Source organism: Paramisgurnus dabryanus, chromosome 9 (assembly GCF_030506205.2).
Source record: "Paramisgurnus dabryanus chromosome 9, PD_genome_1.1, whole genome shotgun sequence".
NCBI classification, from domain to species: domain Eukaryota; kingdom Metazoa; phylum Chordata; class Actinopteri; order Cypriniformes; family Cobitidae; genus Paramisgurnus; species Paramisgurnus dabryanus.
Genome location: NC_133345.1, coordinates 16,361,778 through 16,384,039, shown reverse-complemented (window position 1 = coordinate 16,384,039; position 22,262 = coordinate 16,361,778). Strand labels below are relative to the sequence as shown.

The 22,262-nt window shown below is 38.2% G+C and overlaps 1 protein-coding gene across 3 annotated transcripts in view; it reads left to right on the top strand.

The window, feature by feature from the left end:
- The window catches only part of kiaa1549lb (KIAA1549-like b), a 131,136-nt gene that overhangs the window by 26,502 nt on the left and 82,372 nt on the right, over positions 1-22,262 (top strand). For all 3 annotated transcript variants that reach the window (XM_073815719.1, XM_065269990.2, XM_065269991.2), the window contains exons 3-10: positions 6,695-7,123; positions 8,202-8,317; positions 13,802-14,021; positions 14,326-14,459; positions 15,595-15,763; positions 17,559-17,618; positions 17,844-17,995; positions 21,538-21,709. In XM_073815719.1, coding sequence (XP_073671820.1) covers positions 6,695-7,123; positions 8,202-8,317; positions 13,802-14,021; positions 14,326-14,459; positions 15,595-15,763; positions 17,559-17,618; positions 17,844-17,995; positions 21,538-21,709 — 1,452 coding nt within the window. The remainder of the gene's footprint in view (positions 1-6,694; positions 7,124-8,201; positions 8,318-13,801; positions 14,022-14,325; positions 14,460-15,594; positions 15,764-17,558; positions 17,619-17,843; positions 17,996-21,537; positions 21,710-22,262) is intronic.

Sequence of the window (22,262 nt, the reverse complement as noted above, 5' to 3'; positions counted from 1 at the left end):
TTGTTTACCCACTCGAGGGTGTTTTTGTTATATAATAAAAGTATTTTTGGTTGAGAGCTGTCTGCACTTGGGTTCTGTCTTTCCCATCCCTGATGGAATGATCCAACCATTCTAGAACCCAGCAGACAGCTGTTTTTTGTTTTGTTTACCTAGTTTTCTTCACGTCCTTCGTTTGTTCCTCTTGTTTGTTCGTCTTGTTTGGTGTCCGTGTCCCGGTATGGTGAGCCGTGGCTGAGCTCCCGGACGGCGAGACGTGGGCCTGCGTTCCTGTTCGGTGAGCCAGGGGTCCCTGGAGGGAGGTGTGCCTGTCCTAGGATGGCTGTCTTTGTGCCGGTTCTGGTTGGGGAGCAGAGGAAGAGTTCCTGCTTCCCGGACGGCGTGCCGCGAGTGCCGGCTTTCTGGAGGGAGGGTTCCGGATGCCTGTTCCCGGTCGACGAGATCCGCGTGAGTGTTCCCGATCTGGAGCCCCACAGGTGCTTGCCTGTTCAGCGAGCTCTGCGGGCGTGTTCCTGGATGGCAAGCCCCGCTGGGGCGTGGCTGGCTGGTGAGCCTAGAGTGGCGCAGGATCCTGTGCCCACCTACTTGCGGAGACTGGAGACCCGCTTCTTGTCTTGGGGGTCCGGATCCCTGGCACTGTCTTGCCTTTTTGACTTTCATATTGTGTCTTGTGTTATTCTTGTGTACCTGTTTCCTGGGGACGCCAGGAGGCGTCCGTTAAGAGGGGGGTACTGTCTTCCTCATCCCTGACATTGTTGTACTAGAGGTCAGAGGAGAATGGGCCGACTGATTCAAGCTGATAGAAGAGCAACTTTGACTGAAATAACCACTCGTTACAACCGAGGTATGCAGCAAAGCATTTGTGAAGCCACAACACGCACAACCTTGAGGCGGATGGGCTACAACAGCAGAAGACCCCACCGGGTACCACTCATCTTCACTACAAATAGGAAAAAGAGGCTTCAATTTGCACGAGCTCACCACAATTGGACAGTTGAAGACTGGAAAAATGTTGCCTGGTCTGATGAGTCTTGATTTCTGTAGAGACATTCAGATGCTAGAGTCAGAATTTGGCGTAAACAGAATGAGAACATGGATCCATCATGACTTGTTACCACTGTGCAGGCTGCTGGTGGTGGTGTAATTGTGTGGGGGATGTTTTCATTGCACACTTTAGGACCCTTAGTGCCAATTGGGTATTGTTTAAATGCCACGGCCTACATGAGCATTGTTTCTGACCATGTCCATCCCTTTATGACCACCATGTACCCATCCTCTGATGGCTACTTCCAGCAGGATAATGCACCATGTCACAAAGCTCGAATCATTTCAAATTGGTTTCTTGAACATGACAATGAGTTCACTGTACTAAAATGGCCCCCACAGTCACCAGATCTCAACCCAATAGAGCATCTTTGGGATGTGATGGAACGGGAGCTTCATGCCCTGGATGTGCATCCCACAAAACTGCATCAACTGCAAGATGCTATCCTATCAATATGGGCCAACATTTCTAAAGAATGCTTTCAGCACCTTGTTGAATCAATGCCACGTAGAATTAAGGCAGTTCTGAAGGTGAAAGGGGGTCCAACACAGTATGAGGATGTTGTTCCTAATAATCCTTTAAACATCTTTTTTTAAAAGTGACTCGTAACTGAAATCTGCATTTACACTAAACACTTAGCAAAACAATTCAGGGTAGACACACTGACAAGATTATAGAGCTTTATTTCTGTAACGAGACATAAAACTTTAACATAACTAAACTAAGTGGAGTCATCGTCATTAATTGCGCTGCTAAGAAGAGTCATGTGATCGCGGGTGGTGTCCACCTGAGTTGATGTTATTTGCTAGCGTCGCAATTTTAATGACACACGGCAGGCCATAACAAAGAGCATAGGAATGTCATTCTAGGAACACAGGAGACTCAGATTCCTACTGTAGCTGTGATATTAGGAATACTGGAGCCAAGACTCTATCAGTCAACTGGGAACTTGTTTCAGGTAAATCAAGAACTTTTTTAGTCATGATGGGAATCACTAGAAAGTCAGGGATTGCATCCCACCGAAGGTTGAACCACTGAACGAGAACTTCTTAGACCAAACAAAGCAAGGACTACCGACTCAAGACTCTATGGGCCACCTAACCTGAAGATGCCTTTCCTTTCTCCTTGTCCTCCTCTTGTATGTTGCAACAAATGAGTAGGAGGGTGGCCCTGGTAAGAGAGAACGCTGGATGACACCTACAGTAAAGTGAGCATCGGGTGGGTGCCACAGGGAGAAATGTACCATATACCATTGTGTAAGAAGAAAAACTGAGCCTGAGGGTGGAATCGATAAAATGTTCCAAGTAAAGACTACAGAAGGTGAACAGAATAAACAACAGACAAAAATACAAATGCTACATTCACATAACAAAAACATAGTGACTATTACATAACAGTATAGTCTTTGATTTTAAGCACAAAAGCTTTACAGATGTAATCATAGCACAGGTAACACATTCCTTTACATAACATCAACAGTAAGAAAGGTCCAACGAAACTTATTTTACTGTGGTGGCATTGGCTTGTATCATGGCTGGTTTGGATGCTGCCATTGGAGGATTGCAAAGGTATATCATGACCTTGTACATGGTTACGGAAAGCCAGTTGAGCTGCTGGTGGTGCTCAACTAATATGGTGGCTTGTGTTTCATGGCATGATCTGCCTGAGTTGAGGCTCAGATGACTTGGTAGGATCCATCTGCAGTATATGTATTGAAGTTGGCAGAATCATAGAACAGGCAGAGATCAAACCCGAGAATTCATTCAACAAAAAGAGGTTATCTTACATCTAAAGCACATTGTTTAAGGCAGACCATTCAAAAACATCAGATGAATTGGAAAATTCTGAAATGTTTTTAGTTTTGTGTGTCTTATACATCAGATGTTTCGTGAGCGTAAGGTCTAGATCACAAGCAGCTCTCTTTATGCAGTGTCAGATTGAGTCACTTACTTTAAAATACCTGACAGAAGAGAGTTACATAATTTCACACTTTCAGTCTCCTGAAATCTTTCTGTAGATGTGGGGGAAAGAGAGCCAATGTAGATTGCTCAGTTTATATGGAAATTAGCATGTTTAAGTATGTTGGTATGCTTGAAATGACTGTGCCTTCGAATGCTTATGTAGCAAAGGCCAACGAAACATTGTATGGGTAAAAATTATAGATTTTTCTTTACGCCAAAAATCATTAGGATATTAAAGCTATGGTTCGGCCGAAAATGAAAATTACCCCATGATATACTTACCCTAAAGCCATATGAGTTACATATGTTCATCCTTTTTCATACGGACACATTCTTGTAGGTCCAGCTCCTTCAAGTCTAAAGAATGTGAATCCATAATATGTAAAAGTAACTTCTGCCCTCCGTATTCGTCATACTTCACTAAAAAAGTGGGTACACTTGTTATTAAGTTTTTAATATGCACTCTAAAACAACTCTAAAAATGCTAGGTTAGTCGGAGCCGATGGTGTAGTAGACTTTGCTCCAACATATGGTGCGGACGCACTTCCGGCGACCCAAGTTCAATTCCTGGCTCGAGGTCCTTTGCCGATCCCATACCCCTCTCTCCACCCTGTACTTTCCTGTCATTTTTCAGTTACTGTCTTTCAAATAAAAGGCAAAATGGCCCCCCAAAAAAATGCTAGGTTATTTTTTTCCCAAACGCTGCGTTGAGCCCTTTGGGTCATCTAATTGTGTTATTTTCTCAGTCTTGAGTAGTTTTGTGTAAGACATTCATTGGATTAATATTTGGGTCGTTTTCACTGACAGTTGAATGAATGCAACCCTCCCGCGATGCATCAAATGTTGTGCTGTTTGAATTCACTTTAGGATGGAGGGGCTGTGTATAAATTTATGTGGATAAACAAGGTTGGTATCAATATATTTATCTACGTGTGGCAACAGGCCAGTTTACATGACGTGAAACGTTATTACATGCACCGCTATGGTCATTAGCGGTTAGCTTGTTTGATAAGTAACGTATGTAAAACCTAAGCAAAAAACATGTTGTAATAAAGGAAGACGAGTGACGTGAGACGTGATTAATGTCATGTTAACACACATAATCTGCTTATACCTACCCAGTCTCACAAAGTTTCGTGATATAGTCACATATTTTTTTTAATTCTTTTTTCATGCTATTATCACGAAATTTCGTGTTTTTTCGTGATCGTATAACGAATTCCTGTTTTCTTGTGAGTATCACGTATTGGTTACTCAACTGCTTTTTCCTATTTTTAAACCATTGTCGCTTCGGTTTAGGGTTAGATTTGGTGCTTGCATTAGAATGTCACTTTATATATTGGTTTATACTATTTTTTCAGATTTATTTTTTATATGTCGCCTGGCGTTAGGGTTAGAGTTGGGTTTGGTTAGGGATGTCATTTTATGTAAATTTAACCCTAAACCGAAGCGACAATGGTAAGAAAATAGGACAAAACAGTTGAGTAACCAATACGTGATAATCACACGAAAACAGGAATTCGTTATACGATCACGAAAAAACACGAAATTTCGTGATAATAGCACGAAAAAAGAATAAAAAAAATACGTGACTATATAACGAAATTTCGTGAGACTGGGCTGCTTATACAGATAATTAAAAATAAAGTTTTTAACCGTTGCATAAACTGCTCAAGCAGCTCTCACAACACATTTCTGAACATCATCTTCTTGTGTCCAGGTAAAAAGCTAGACTCCTCTGTATTCAGGAGAGAGTATTAGCGTAGTGTACACACTTTTCTTAGTGACGTATGACAAATTCAGAGGGCGGGGGCAGAAAGCAGCACCACAAACCTCCGCAAACTGCGTACGCTCTCATCTTAAATGCGGACGCGACTAAGATGGCGGCGTTACCAGAAAGTAAGTTATTTCCGTTTATAAAGTTTTAAATATGGATGTTTCTACAACAACACCATGCGAATTACCCTCAGGAGGCCTTTTTTATCATCTTGGAGCCGTTTAGATTTATTTTGTGAAGGATGGACACACATTTTTTGGACTTGAAGGATGTGGACCTTGTAACTTTAAATTTGATTAACTTAAGATCTAAAACATTTTCTAAAATAACTGAAAATGTGTTAGTCTGAAAAATGATGGACATATGCATCTCAGACGGCTTCGGGGTGAGTAAATCATGGGTTAAATATCATTTTTGGCCGAGCTATCCCTTTAACCCAAAGTAAAATTGACCTCATGTTTAAAGGGAACAGAGAATAAAAAAAACGTTTTTCCTTGTCTTTGTTGAATAATGGTAGTCTACCCGCATTCACAAACATAGAAAAAGTGCTAAACATGCTAAACATCTCAGTCTCATAGAAATTCCTCTTTTAGAAATGTCAGCCAGAAAACAGCCCAATCTGAAAAACTGATGCTTATGACATCACAGGCATCTCACTGCCCCTCCACTTTAAAATAATTGGCTACATTTTTTGAGTGGCAGCAAAGTCAGCCAATCAGTAATGATATTGCAAGTTAAGCCAGTAGGGGGAGCCAAAGAGGTGCAAAACCACTTGTTTAAAATCCCCCACCCTAATAGAGCTATCTGAGAGAGGTTTTTAGGAAGCTTCTAAGGCATTACAGACCCAAACAAAAAAATTTTGTCTACATGTCACATCACAGAACAAGGATAAATACCCCGTTCAATCATTCTGTGTCACCTTTAAATAAAGAAAAGAAAAAAAAGAAAACAATCCTTTGAGTTAAAAAAACAACATATTTGCTGGGTTAAAATTAACAACCAAACTTGTTGTGGGTCAAGTTAGCCCAGCGTGTGTTCTGTCCTATATTTACTCAGCCGTTGGGCTAAAAACAACCCAATTTGGGTTCTTTTTAACCCAATATTTTTTAGAGTGTGAATATTTCTCTTATAAAATTGCACCGATTACCCTTAGCAGGCCTGTTTGAACACCCCTGGAGCAGTGTGGATTAATTTTGTGAAGAATGGATGCACTTTCATTGGACTCAAAGCTGCTTAGCAAATTTATCTGTTATAAAGATTGGAAGAACTAGGACATTTTCAAAAATATTTAAAAAAGATGGACAAACAGTATGTAACTCTGATGGCTTGAGGGTGAGTAAATCATGGGGTAATTTTCATTTTTGTCTAAACTATTGCTTTAAGTAAAGTTCATGTTCCATAAAGATATTTTGTAAATTTCCTACTGTAAATATATTAAAAATGTAGCCCCGATTTGAAAAATAAAATACTTTAAAAATAAATAACCTTATTTTATTATTGCTCTGTTTTTATTTCTTTTTCTAGCAATTTTTCACACAGGACCATGTGGGTTTGGACTTTGCTTTCCCTTCATAATAAAAACCTTCATTTAAAAACTGCTTGTTGTGTTTTCTTGTGTTATCTTGGATTAATATTTTAAAAAATCAGGAAGGGGGCCAACACTTTTTTCACACCACTGTAAATAGATTTAAATTGAATAGAGGTATATTGTAGGATTTCATTTTAATTCCTAGCTTCATCTTTTTTTAACACTGTCATTGTCTTCATTATAAGCGTTTTCATTAATATCAGCAATAATAGTTTTCAATAAAAAAATCAGTGTCATCTTCATCCTTTTCATCATCCTCTTGTTCTTTACTATCAGTATTATCTAAAATAATACCTTTATATTTTTCATCATTTTTGTGGTTGCAGGGTCTGAGTGGATATCTGAGCTGATGTCACCGGTGGCCACACCCACAGCTGCAGACGTTCAGGTTAAAGCCAGTGGTTCCAGTATAAATTTCCCCAACAGATTTGCAGACAAACAACAAGAACGACCAGCAGTCTCTACGCTCACCGTATCTCAACCCACAGCATTTACCAGCAATACCGTTGCAACAACCAGCACCTCTTCTTTAACAACCACAGAGTTGACCAGCACTACCCATTTAACCAGTGCCAAACGAAACACAAAAACATCTTCATCCTTCAGATATTCAACCACTCGAGTCCTGTCCTCTTCCACCTCACAAAGCACAAAGACAACCCTGTCGAAAAGCACTGCGGGCCCACCGGAAGCACCTGCTGGCGAAAGCACACTGCTCAGATGTAACATCACTGACCGAATGTGGATCAAAACAGGTTCAAATATTAAAGACATCATTAGAAAACTACAGTAAATTGCTGTAAATATCAGATTTTCAGATTTGCCAAGCTAATCATAGTTTTCAGAAAATGATCACAGTTTTACATTAATACTTGAAGGAACAGTATGTAAGAAATTTATATCAATTAATTATAAAATGGCCCTGATATGTCACTAGACATTAAGAAATCATTTTCATTTCAAATACTTATATAATTGACAACAGTGGTCTGGCCAGGATATTTGTCATTTAAAAAGTGGAGTTGCAGCCCTCAACTGATGTTTATGTTGTCATTTTGTGTATTGGCCACCAGCTGTGTGATTGCAGTACCAGTTTTAGCCACAAGTTTTGTGGTTGCAATACCAGTTTTGGCCACAATCCTACATACTGTTCCTTTAAATATATAAGTACAGACAGAGACAAAATGAACAATTATGACATTCAGTATAAAGAATTCATAGTATTATTTAATTTTATAAGATGTACATAAACAATACTTTCTTTGAAAGTAATTTTAAGTGGGTTTGTATTTGGCTTCTAAATAGAAATTTGATCGAAATAATGACAACTATGTCTACAGTAATTTAAACCATTTCAAGAAATAGATTAGCATTGTGAAGGCTCATATGACCTCAATTCTTTATTAAAATAGCTTACTGAAATTGTATATTTATACTTTTCTAAGACTGAGACATTTAGGAAATATGCATAACAGATATCATATTACACCATTCATTCAAATGTGATAAAAAAATATGTCCTGATGGGTATTGCAGGTGCTCTAACCTGAGATAAGGCTCTTTAGAAATAAAAGGCCATTAAGTTTTCTTCCGGTCTTTAAATTTGAATGGCCAAGAGATCAGCTAAAGGTTTTATAACAAGTGTATGCTATGGTGTAAGACCTGTTGCTGTTCTTCACCGTGTTTAATTATCTATTGTTTTAGTTGGACAGATATTTAAAAATGTAATGATTTGACCAGTAAGAAAAAATACCTTTGGGTTATCATAAGATGGACAATTTGAAAAGCTTAGTGAACTCTTTCTTTTATTTTTTGTGTGTGTTTCTATGACAGTGCTGTCCATTCAGTTACGGAGAAGTCGTCTAGATAGTATTCTGAAGCAGAATCTCCCTAGAGGACTAACTAATGCTCTGAAGAAAGCCTTAAATGATAGCATGCTTCAAGCTAAGGTAAATAATGCATCATTCATGTATTTATTAAAGTTGACATATGAACCCAACATTTCACTTACAGTTAATGATCAGAGTTTTGTATGTACAGTAATCTGCAGAATCTGATGTTTGACGCATTCTTAAAAATCATTCTCTTAAAGTGCCCATCTTATGACTGCTTTTCCACAAGTTATATAGGTGTATGAGTTCCATAAAGCATGTTTCAAAAGTTGTTTGCTTGAAATAGCTTGTAGGAAAAGATTGTTATCCATCTCTAGTAGCCTCTTTTTCAGGGCAGTTCAGTTGTGCCGTTTTGAGCTAGTCTTACATATTTATGAGCTACTGCTCCTTTGATCACGCCCCACTACTAACGTCATGTGATCGTGCGCATGCTCAGTGGTATCGTGAGCAGTACAGACCATACCGTGTTATTATTTTATATATTATTATTATTATTATTAACGGTTTATGTTGCCAACAGACAAATCATGCAGAAAAGTTTCACTAATAAGTACAACACAGGAGAAGAAACTCATGACACACAATGATTCCAGAGTAAATTGTGATGTTACGTTAGCAGTCACAACAATAAACTCGTTTTCCCAGGACAATGCTAACATATTCCCATTAGAGCTGAAGATCTTTGCCCGAACCCGACGGGACCCGTCGGGACCCGACGGGCTCGGGCGGGTTCGGGCTTCATTTCTAACATTTTACACGGGCTCGGGCTTCCGCTCCGGCTTTGTGAGGTAAATGAGCGGTCAAGTTCAAATCAGTAGCGCAGGATCGCGCTGAATTCATTTACAATGGATTTAATGATTTTCCTCATCAAAAACATGTAGCCTAATCTTGGTGAGTAGGTTTTTCAATGTTTAACTAAATATGAATCGAGTCTTACATAATTTAGACAGAGGATATAGACTAATGTTGGCAGTAATGGAGAGAAGTGCCGACGCAAATCCCGCGGAGCCTGCCTCTTAATTTCGTTATTGCCAAATACCCATCTTAATTCAGAATGTATTATCTTAATTTAATTCGTTAAGAAATAATAATTTTATTGGCATATTTATAGTGTATTGCATAAGCCTATTTAGAATGAGATGTTACAATGTTACAGATTACTTATTTCTTTGTTTCAACTTCCAAGTGGCGTGTAGATTATTAGTCATGAATAAATAATGTTAAAACCTGTGTAAATTTCTCATTCTTGACAAAAGCTGTGTGTGTGCGCACATTTAAATAATGTCGGGCTGTAAACGGGTTCGGGCTTTTAAAAAGCTGTCAATCTAAATGTACGTTCGGGTTCGGGCTGCATTCTGTCGGGCTCCGGACATTTCGGGCCTAACTTTTAAGGCCCGATTACAGCTCTAATTCCCATTATAAAACATTTTCAAACGCATTATTTTTGCAAATTACAGAAATTAAGACCCGGCGGGGGATGTATACTGCTTGTGGACCGCGTGCTAATTGCTAGAAGCTAGCGGGAGGTCCGGACCGTTCGGGGGTTAGCCTCGTCAGAAAAGCCGGGGCGGTAAGGCCCGGTCTCGGTGTGTCAAACTCATCATGACACACAAAGATTCCAGCGTAAATTGTGATGTAGCAGTCTGAACAATACACTCGTTTTCCCTTGACAATACTAACATATTCCCGTTATAAACATTTTCAAACGCATTATTTTCGCAAATTACAGAAATTAAGACCCGGCGGGGGATGTATACTGCTTGTGGACCGCGTGCTAATTGCTAGAAGCTAGCGGGAGGTCCGGACCGTGTATATATCTATGCGGACCGTAAAGTTATTAGAGGCTCGCCTCGTCAGAAAAGCCGGGGCGTACGGTCTCGGTTAGTTTGGCAAAAAGCTTTTAGCTCTAGCATCATAAATGTAGTATTTTGTGACAGAAGATGACAACATGCAAAATACAACGTGACTTCTTACCTTTTGAAACAACGCGATCGCGAATCGAATCCAGTCTGTTTCAGATGTGTGAATGATCCATGAAAGTCCAATAAAATACATCCAATTACCATTTTTGTCCACAAATGCTTATAATCCGTGAAATATAGATACATAGTCTGTTGTTTACATCAGATTTCGCATGAAGGTCTTATCGCCTACAATCTGAGGACTGTTTGCGTCGTAACACACTGTATATAAGATTACTCCGGGTTCCAATAACCACGCGTTAAAACTTTGTTTTTAAAAGTAGGTGGAAGTATAATCCATAATATCCAAATAGCGCTGTTATTTCCGTGAGAGATGATAACAGCACAGAGGGTCTCATTCAAGTGACTGCTCTATGCTCTCTAGCTACCTGGCGGGAAAATTCAAACTGAATGTGACGAAACTTTTTGTTACGTCACAACGGAGCTGAGTTTTAACTCGCGCAATCTGAGACTCAAGGCAGAGGACATTCAGAAACCTGTATCTCACTCAAAACAGCATGGATGGATTTTTTTCCAAGTTTGTATGCGTGTGGGAGCATCAGAGACACAAAATAACACCCCAAAACCCAGAAAAAGTGAGTTTTTCATAATACGGGCACTTTAAATATCGACTATTTTTGGGTTGAAAATAAATGCCGTCTTTTGGTAAGCTCCCGTATGTTTATAACCCTATTACAATTTCAGATTGGGCACTCGTCATGGCTCTACCCAGCATTTCAATGTCACATTGTCTCCTTTTTACTGCTCAATTATCCTGATTGTATTATGGTAATAAATGATCACGTTGATCTTTTTATCTCTACAAATATTTCACACATGATTCAGCTACAATTTTGGATGTACATGCGATGAGGTCATGTGCAGGCATATTACGTGTTCAGTCTACAGGCATGCCTGAGTACTTGACAACCATTTGTTTATTTATGTATTTATTATTTATGGCTATATTCAAGGTGAGAACCGGTTAAAGGTTTTTAGCGGCAACTAGTGGTGAAATTGCGAATTGTAACCAACCTAAATTTCGAAACGCAAAGAGAACCTACAATAGCTGCCACTGTCTGAGACAACGTAAGGATGAATCAGTTTTCCATTTAGGGCTACTGTAGAAACCAGTGTTGTTTTTGGCAGCCCTTTTAGTTTTAGTCTTAGTCTTTTGGACGAAAATGCTTTTTAGTTTTAGTCACATTTTAGTCACTTATAAACTTGATAGTTTTAGTCAATGAAAACACAAAAAGGTTTTAGTCAAGTTTAAGTCAATTTAAGTAAAAAAAAGTTTAAAAAGTGTGGTGTATTTAATACTATTAAAATGTGCATTAAGATTGTCCCTGAGGGCTTGCCGTTGTTTTAGTCGGTGTGCCTTCTGCGCATGTCATAACAAAAAGTTGAGCCTGATATACTCTCATGTTGAGTTTGTGTGTTACGCTGAGACCTCGCTTATAAATGTCAGGAATGGTGGAGGATAGAACCCAAGTGCAGACAGCTCTCAACTCAAAAGACTTTTTTTATTGAACAAAAAACTCCCTCGAGGGGGTAAACAAGGCAAGAAAGAAATAATAACAGGCATGACAAAAACTAGACGAACTCCTGACGACGTACAAACACAATGATCCGGCAAAGACAAGAGACACAATGGCATATAAATAGGGAAACTAATTAGGGGACAATAACAAACAGGTGAGGAAACTAATCATACATAATTAGGAAACAGGAGGGTATGGTTAAGACTAAAGACAGGAGAGCACGTGCCACACATAGGTCACGTGACAGTCCACACAAACACAGAACACGTATATGGGGGTGTCAGGATCCTAGCACCAAACAAGACAAAATACACTTAATAACATTTGGGATCCTGACAATAAAGTTGAGAAATGCGTGCATTGCCTTATTTAAATAAATACACCACAAAAAGTATTGGAAATGGGCTTAGGTTTGATACATGTAAAACCTTAAGCTTACCATGAAATGTGTCACGAGCCGAATGTCGAGTAAAATTGAATGTATATGATATGTTTAACAGCGTGACTTGTTAGTTACCTTTAAAAATATCAGCGTGATGAGCCTTCAGGTGCCGCTTGAGGTTGGTGGTATTTTTCCCAACTAGTTTGTGGCCACATTTACCGTCGTCTCCCAATATACATTCCGTTTGTCTTTCTGATGGATTATACTGAAAGTATGTCCATAAATAATTTCGTCGTTTCCGTTTATTGGCGGCACCGCTACAGTCCTTCGAACTCGCCACAGCCGCAGGTGTGTTGTTGTTGTTGTGTGAAATCTGGTCACGGCGGGTGGTGGGCGTGAGTGAGACTGTGTTGACCCAAAACAAGGATAGGAAGCGGCAGCATTGCTGATACTTTTTAGCTTAAAACAGACAGATTTTACGCAAAATAGGCAGAAATGACATGAATTGTGAACGTCAGACTTAAAATAATTTCCGTTCTGTCTCGTCAACGAAAACTCGAAAGCGTCTCGTCATGTTTTCGTCACCTTAGAGATATTTTTAGCAAGTCATCGTCGCGTTAGTGTCATAAAAAATAGGTGGGGAAACGAAATAATTTCGTTATCGTTGACGAAAACAACACTGGTAGAAACATGATGACGCCTTCCATAAACGGAGACCTGTGGTGTATGTAGGAAAAAAACGGGTCATTCTAAGGAAATAAAAACAATACAATTCATTATGTATGGTCTTTATACACCACTGGTAATATAATCATGTAGTATATTATACTGCATTTCTGTCAAGAGATCCGTCTAAAATTCCTGCATTGTACCTTTAATCCATAAACAAATTAATCCACACAAATTAGGAGAGGGCCATACCTGACATACCTAATCCACATGATTTTAGACTATGGGGGGAAACTGTAGTTTAGTTATCATATATTTAAGCTTCAGCCTGGGTGTCCATATTGTTAAAAAAAATTTCCTTTGATGTGGGTGCAATTTCATATTGGTAACTTTAGGGATTTTTTTGAAGGAACAACAGAAGTGATTGTGTGTTATTGTGTATTGTATTTTTAGCTTTTAGCAGCATTTAGCCGCTTGTTCATGAAAAAAGACCAAAAGGGCAAGACTACAACTGATGCAAACAAGGATGAAGAATATTATATCCAGTAATGAAACAACGCCACAGCCGTGTATATCTTGTTTCAGTCAAGGGATGGAAATGAATGGAATTCATTAAGTAATTCATTTTTAAAACCATTTCTAAAACATCTAATGATATTTTTAAACCGAAGTCTCTGAGTGTTTCAAATTTACTCAGAGAGAAATACATCCTAATAACACACAGGTATTCACACTGAAAGGACTGATGGGTATTTGCTGACACAATACACACAGTCAAACCACAAAGACTTACAATGCTGGATTGTGCTGGTCTTCAGTCAGAATAGAAATCATGATCTCTTTATTTTAAAATGAACCAGATAAAAATTAATTTTTACTTTTGCCCTTTCCTTTTCCTGACTAAATGTATTATTGCATCGTAAGTAATTATAAACGATTGAAGATGACTTTCCATTCTGTTAATATGAAACACTTCCTTGCCTCTCAGGTGGAAAGCATTTCCAGCGTGCCTAACGTGACTGTTGGTTATTATGTGACCCGTGGAGAGATGGTGTACACCGCTTCTGTGGTGGTGGAGGCTCTTACCGTCTACGGTATTAAGAGATTGATGGCAGACATCCGACAGTTTGTGCCTCTGGTCCAGGCAATTTCCATCCCAGCAGCACCCTGGAGGCCGAGTCCTGCCATCTCATACATGCTAAAGACAGGTGAGACTCACAGCACCACTATTGCCATTAATACATTACTGCATATAATGAGAAAACATGGGACAGATACACAGCTTCATCTCTATCAATACTGATACATTACTGCTATATACATTGATGAAAGCAAATATACCAAAATATAGGAAAATAAAAAACAGTAATTGTTTTTAAATTATTGTACAAAATACTGTGCGTCATATAAAACACATATGATATCAATGAAACAGAATTAATCAGTAATGGTTTGTCTTTGTACACAATAATCATATTTTCTTTTATTTTGTGTCTTATTTTATGTTTGTAGTGCTGAGGTTTGTTGGTCCAGAGGATGACCTGAGATCCTGTAGATTTACTCAGATGATGGAGCAGAGATTGGAGAATGCATTTGCTGAGGCAGAAGCCATGGTGCTTAACTCTTACAGCAGCCTCACTGTACAGGTGGGACAGCCCATAACTTTCAGTCTTTATTAAGCCATAACTCTACAACATCTGCCTCTCTTCTGAGCTTTCTGGGACATGCTTTTATTGAACATGCACGTCACTAGCAGACATAAAACTTTTGCCATCATTTACTTACCATCATTTCATTCTGAAACCACATCATTTTCTTCTGTGGAATAGAATAGGACATTGTGTAATAAATATCAGGATGGGTGATTTGAGTCATAAGCTGTGTCTTAATCGCAAAATCCTTCCAGTGCAATGGAACATTCATTCCCTAAAAATTCCCAAAATGCAACGCAAAAAACAATATTAAAATGATTTGCATTGTAAGCGTGCATTTTATTTATGTAAACAATCAAATTATGTCACGTTAAATTAACGTTAACTGATCAATTTGCTGACACTCTTGGGTCCCATAGTAAGTGTTGAAATGAGTCCTGGCTGGTGACTGCTGTTCCGAGGGGTGCAAATTCAAAATATGTGTTCGGACTTGTGTTTTTAAAATATGTGTTTGTTGCATCATGTGAACCATGTGGATCACGTGTTTTGTCAAAATAAGTGTTCTGCTGCACAAGCGTCAAAACCGTTTATGATAAAAGAGACGCTCACGTTCACAAAATACACACAGATGCTCCCTTAACAGTAAACTCTTATTATGCATGAGATTATACGAGTATCTTGTGAACGCAAGCATCTCTTTTTTCATTAACCCTTGAGATGCATCTGCAGCAGGCACTTATTTTGACAAAACACATGATGCACATAGGTTCACTCGACGCGCAGAACACATATTTTGAAATGACAAACCACACACATGACGGTCTACATACATGTTGTGACGAACTTCGCATCGAAAGCCCTCGAAAAAATAAGTCACCGGCCGCCACTGGTAATAATGTGCCATTGTAAAACATTATTGCCATTATATAAAATTCACAAAACCAGACGTTTACTGGATGATCTTTATATATGCAGAAGAAAGTCTTTCAAATGACTTTGGGATGATTAAATGAAAACTGATTTTGAATTAATCATTTTCAAGCTTTAACAGCTGATAAAGTTAATATAAAATGCAATAAAACTTATATATATATTTCACATAATTTCATTGGATGTATTTTTCTCATAGATCTTGAGTGCATCTCAGTCTTCAGGTTCTCCGGCTGTATCTCTGATATATGTGGTTCATAATGGTAGTGTCACTCTCAATGGCACAACGGCCAGTAACCTCCTCAGTCGTCTGACAGCAGAACTCGTGGGCTACTTCCTCTTTTACCCTCCATTGATCACGGCAGAGCGTAAGTTTTTCAATACACACAACACGAATTAAATGACAACTTTGTTTTTGGAGTGACTTGACCGTTGTGGCCCACACTGAGACTTTAAAGGGACACTTCACCCATTTGCATTAAACTTTGTATAGTTAGAACCCCAGTCATGTTTTTGAATGGTCGTGCATCATTTCCTCAGTTGTCACTGAGACAGGAGAAATACAGATTTCAGTGTTGCACTTCCTTCTTTCAATGATGTAAAAATCGTCATTTTGCATCATTGAAAGAAGGAAGTCCAATATCTTTGTAGAGGGGGTGAGACTACAAACACCCCTTTTCTCTGTCAAATAGGCACCAAATTGACTGCAAATATGCCCCCCTTCAATAAAGATGAATATTTCTACGGGTGAAATGCTCCTTTAAGAGAAAGTTTGTCCAAAAATGAAAATAACCCCATGATTTACTTACCCTCAAGCCATACATATGTCCATCATTTTCAGACAAACATATTTTCAGTTATTTTAGTAAATTCCCCTGCTCTTCCAAAATTAATAACGGTTGAAATGGTGTCCACTTCTTTCAAACACAAAAGTAATCCACACGGCTCTAGGGGGAACAATACAGGCCTTTGGGTAATAAATTGGATTTTGTAAGAGAAATATCAATTGAAAACTAAAACTTTACAAATGAAAATAAATAGCGTTCAGAAAGGCATGGCATAAAGGAGCTATGATGTGTGATATTTGGAAAAAATTACGTAAACACATTGCATTACGCCAAGTACACAAAATGATGTTCTTTTTAGCAACATCATAGGGGTTATTTAATAAATGTATGTATTATGTATTTATTGTCAAGTCTAATATTATTTTCACATGTTTTTATCCAAGCTAAAAAAGCCAATGTTCAGTGGTGCATGCTTTTTAGTTTAAACAAGGAATTTATCAACAGCCCTTGTCATCTCGAAAACACACCCGCATAAGCGAGTACTTTTACTTTGAAGTTTTATAAATCCATCAATTCATTCTCTAAATCTGCTTGTCCAGGACACAGCACGAACATCAACACCAATTATACGAAAAAGAATTAACAGTGGGGGGAACCATATACACCTGTGTGAGTGTGTTAAAAACTATTTTGCAAACATATTTATGTGATGAATAGGTGAGATATCACACTCGCACCTCTCACTGTCACACATCTGTTCATGTGGACTTTGAGGTTGTTTTCGCTGTTATTATTCAACGTATCACACACAATGCTTCAATTTCATGCAGATAGTTTGTTTGAATTTAGGCTACTTCTTTATTTTTAACATAACATATCAGCAAATTTAAATACATTAATATCAAAGATATTTGGAATTGCTTTGTGTTTGGTGGGATTTCCATAATGAAATAAACGTACTGCATTATTTCTATAACATTCTGTTAAGATTTTACTTGCTGTACATTCAAAATGAAATTGCAAATCCTATTTCCTGCCTGATTGTCAACACATATTGAGAAATTGCATTGGAATTTTAACACGTTCTCTCATTCCTGTGAAGTACTGTAAAGTAATCCAACAGCTGTTTAGATTTGACAGAAATCTGCCTAGAACACATGATGTCAGCAAGAGCCTTTATTCACACCCCCAGTATGCAATTGAATACAAGTTTAATTTGGGAAATATGGCTAGAGTTGATGTGCTAAGCTAAGCCTCAGGACCAGGATCAAAGCGACTGTCTTAGCTGACTTATCTATTTTCTCTCTTTTACTTTCTTTTTCTCCACCCTGTCTTTCTTTCTTCCTCTTATCCTCTTGCTATATGTCCTTTTCAGCTCTAGAGTACCACAACCTCAACACCTCAGTAGAAACAAGGCCATTCTGGGTAATCACAGGTAATGTCACCAACCGTTTATCTAAAAGACTGATATACAGTATAAGATGATTAAATAAGGTTCATTTCTTTTTCTTGACATTCCCCACCTTTTTTGTTTTAAATAAATCATATTTTAAGACTTACACACTAATAGCTAATTCACACTGGTCCAACAAATTAGTAAAAAAGTAACTTCTCTGCTATTTGGAGAGAAAACAGGCTTTAAAATGTACCGTCTTAACAGTTATTCAGGATGTGGAGAACTCCTCTCTAGAGGGACTGTACCAAAGCTTCGCCAGTCTGATGGAGGAACGCTTAGCCGAGCTACTTATGGTGGCCCATCAACAAGGCGTTCGCTTTAAAAGGGCATCAACAGTGGGCAGTTACACGGTTCAGGTACGTCTAACTGGAATTAGGATATTATTTACTGTAGTACTTTGTCGGTATTGAAAGCTGTGCCAACTAGCAATGTTAGGTCCTGTTCACATTACTCAATGGTGTTTTAAAATGAAAACCATTCTTGTCTATACTGTTCTCTCTGTTTACATTATACACGACCCTAAACACATGAAACATGACCATGCACACACACTGGGCAGATGTCTTGCACATATAGGCAGCTACAGTGTTATAACGGTTTTAATCTTTTCACCCATTGGTATTGAATTTCATAACTGGGCCCCTGGTGTGAGTTTTTACTGCAAGTGAGTGCTTAACATTGTATATCCCTCAGCATACCTGTTAAAAACAAGTTGGTATAACGTTTATAGTCTGTGTGAACTATTAAGGGTACAAACCTCTGTTTAACAAAAAAATCACTTTCAAGGGAAAGATTGCTTAGTGAAATAATCGTCACGATTTCTGTGATCGTGGCTCTTCATCAGTGTCCCTTTGTCTTACAGTGAGAGAGGTTTAAAGAGTCTTCCGTCCAAAGATAGCCTACAATAGTTTTCTGACAGTGTCAGAAATTCAGCACGTTTAGGATGGTCTACACTGCAGCACAACCCTAACGTTTTCAAACTAAAACAATAGAAGTCTACTTTTACAAGGGTCAATAACTCTGGACTAGTTTCCAGGAGTAATCTTAGCAAAGGTATTGCATTTTAAATGCATAACACATTAGAGTAAACATAGGCTGCGTCTGAAATCTCTAAAATGCTTAATTCGAAGGCATGAAGGCATCAAGGCACGTTTGGTTTCATTTCTGTCTCCTGAGATACCTTCATAATCTTGTCCCACAATTTAATGTGTGGGCGTGCACATGGAATGTGATGGGTCGAGGCTGGTCGAGTTAAAAAAAAAATGTAAATAAGGTTATATTTATTGCATTTCTATTGAGAAATTAGTATTGTAGTTTTCAAATATGGGTTACGTTATCACAAATGCACTCTCTGATTATATTTTAAACAGAAGTCTGTTATGGTGCCTATGAAAACTATCCAATTACATTTCCCGGAGCTGCCTTTATTTTGCCAAAGTCATTCCAAGATACACATGCTCATCATCTTTAGTAAATGTCCTTCATCTTCCACACTTTATAACAGTAGAAAACAGGGTTCAGGGAACAACTTCTGACTTTAAACCCCAAAAAGTGGGGTCTTCTGCTGATAATCGATGTGATTTCGTAAGAAAAATATTTGTAAACTTTATAAACTATAATAACTAGCTTCCTGCAACAATGCTATCTTGGACTCTCACTGCGCAATGTGCTTATGGTGGCCAACGCTCACTATGCTAAATCTTCAAGATGACGTTGTTACCGGAAGCTAGTTATTATAGTTTATACCAAAATGCTGTATTCTGATTGGCTGAGAAATGTTCCGTGGGTATGCATTAATTTCTGATAACCGCACACCTTACTTGTGAAATGTCTTAAAAATCAGCCCAGTCTCACGAAATTTCGTTATTTAGTCACGTATTTTTTTTATTCTTTTTTCGTGCTATTATCACGAAATTTCGTGTTTTTTCGTGATCGTATAACGAATTCCTGTTTTCGTGTGATTATCACGTATTGGTTACTCAACTGTTTTGTCCTATTTTCTTACCATTGTCGCTTCGGTTTAGGGTTAGATTTACATAAAATGACATCCCTAACCAAACCCAACTCTAACCCCAACGCCAGGCGACATATAAAAAAATAAATCAGAAAAAATAGTATAAACCAATATATAAAGTGACATTCTAATGCAAGCACCAAATCTAACCCTAAACCGAAGCGACAATGGTTTAAAAATAGGAAAAAGCAGTTGAGTAACCAATACGTGATAATCACACGAAAACAGGAATTCGTTATACGATCACGAAAAAAACACGAAATTTCGTGATAATAGCACGAAAAAAGAATAAAAAAATACGTGACTATATCACGAAACTTTGTGAGACTGGGTAGTAAAAATAGGCACCAGAGCAATGTTTGTGGTAACCGTTGTATAAGAGGAATAATTGACTCCGGTTCTTTGAATTATTTGAAAATAATGCACACGGCACTCCGTTTCGCATCGTGCCACATTGAACCTTGGGTGTGCATTATTTTCTTATAATTCTTACAAAATCACATCAATAACTAGCAGAAGACCTTTATTAACCTATTGGAGCCGTGTGAAGGACTTTTGTGAATGATGAATGCACTTTTTTTGTGTTAAAGTCAGAAGTTGTTCCCTGTTTTCTACTGTTATAAAGCTTGGAAAAGCAAGACATTTATTAAAATAACTCCAAATGTGTTCTTCTGAAAGATAATGGACATGTGTATCTCGGATTGCTTGAGGGTGAGTAAATCATGAGGTAATTTTGATATTTGGCTGGACTTTAATGTGCCACATATCAAAGCTTTGTGACAGGCAGTCACTACATCCGAAATCACCTACTTCCATATTATATAAGTAGTAAAAAATGTGTAGTATCCAAAACCGCAGCATGCAAAAAAGTATACAATGAATACTTATTTGGTCTACTGCTTCAAGTGAGATTTCTCAGTATGCATCAGGTAAACACATCCATCCCATGAGGCCACAGAAGCTGAGGAGCTGCAAAATGCATAAAGCTAATGAATTAAATCAATCAAGAAAAACTGTGGCATCTTCATTTGCAGCATGCATCTATTTTCAAGGTTAAGTGATACAGGTCCCAAGAAATGTATTCATCATGGATAAATAATACTCGTTTAACAACATCTGAGAAAATTATTATTTCCCAGTTGTTATTTATTACATCATAGGTCAAAAAACATACACATTATATTTCATAAAAAACATGATGAATGTAGGATGTGGTCCAGAATGTATTCATACTGTTCCCACACATACACCTTATACAGATACGTCATCTAATTCAATACATAAAGTACTGTCACAGTGCACAATATCAGAAGTAGGGCTCATGTGTACTTAGGCTAAATTCTGCAGTTGAGTATATGTGGAATCTGTTCAGACTACAGTTAAAGTTGCTAACTTAGCCATAACGGTTGTCATAGTAACCAGGATGTGTGAACATAGCCCAAATCTGTTGAGACAGTGCTAGCAAATTGTATTTTACACTTTGTATTGATCTTGGCAGCTTTAAATTGTTAAATGATGATGAAATGATTAAGAGAAGCAAGACAACTGGGCGTTCATCAAGAGACAGAGTTTAAGAAGCTGATTTGTGTACAGTCCCATAACAGTTTGAAATAATCGCCCATAACCTAGCACCCAGAACTGGCCTGCAAGATTAGAAATTGTGTTCTGTTCAGCACATGTGTGTGCATGTATGCATTACCTTATGTAAATCATTTAGGTTAAATTCACTGGGCACTAAAGCAACACACACATCACAGTCAAAAACTGATATTCATCCTTGGTAAATTCTCTTTTGTGGAAAACGTCTTCTAGTTGGTTTGCTTTAATGGAAAAGACTCAATGTAGTTTATAGAGAAAAATTTTGCTGTGTTTTCCTGAATTCAGATGGTGAGTCTCAGGCGTGTGCATGGGCCAAAAAACCCAGCTGAGATGACCTACTACGTCCAACAAAATGGGACCCCACTGCCCGGCACAGCCACAGCCAAACTCCTGAATACAGTGGATTCACAGACCATGGCGCTCACGCTGGGATATTTTGTCCAACTGCAAGCTGAAGGTTAAATGATTTTCTCCCTGAGCTTTACATATTCCTAACATCAGCAAATGTATTGTTGCTATGTGCAGGATAATGCAAATCAATAAAGTTTGAGTTATTTACACAAATATAACCACATAAGTGTGATTTAGCTGAAGTTATAGTAGTGTTTTAGGGCTGAAACAACAAATCAAATAATCGATAATGAAAAAGTGTTCAATAAATGTCACTATCAATTAGCTTGGTTTGTGACTTCACTTCCCAACCTATGGCAACAGTGTAAGCTGTACATTTATAAAGTCGGGCGCATCTGCCCCATACAGCGCAGACTTCTTAAGCCTTATTTTTACAGCATGCAGTACCGATTGACAGGACGATGGAGGAGACAAAAGCGCAATGTTTGTTAATAAAAGTTTCATTTCTTAATTTAATATGAGACTGTTTGTAGCAGGTTCCCCTGACTTTGTGCAGCTCATGCTGTTGCAGTAAGGTGTTGGGCAAGTAACGTCACAGACCAAACTAATTGATCAACCTTTCTTAAGCACGCTTTCATTATTGATTATTATCAATTAGT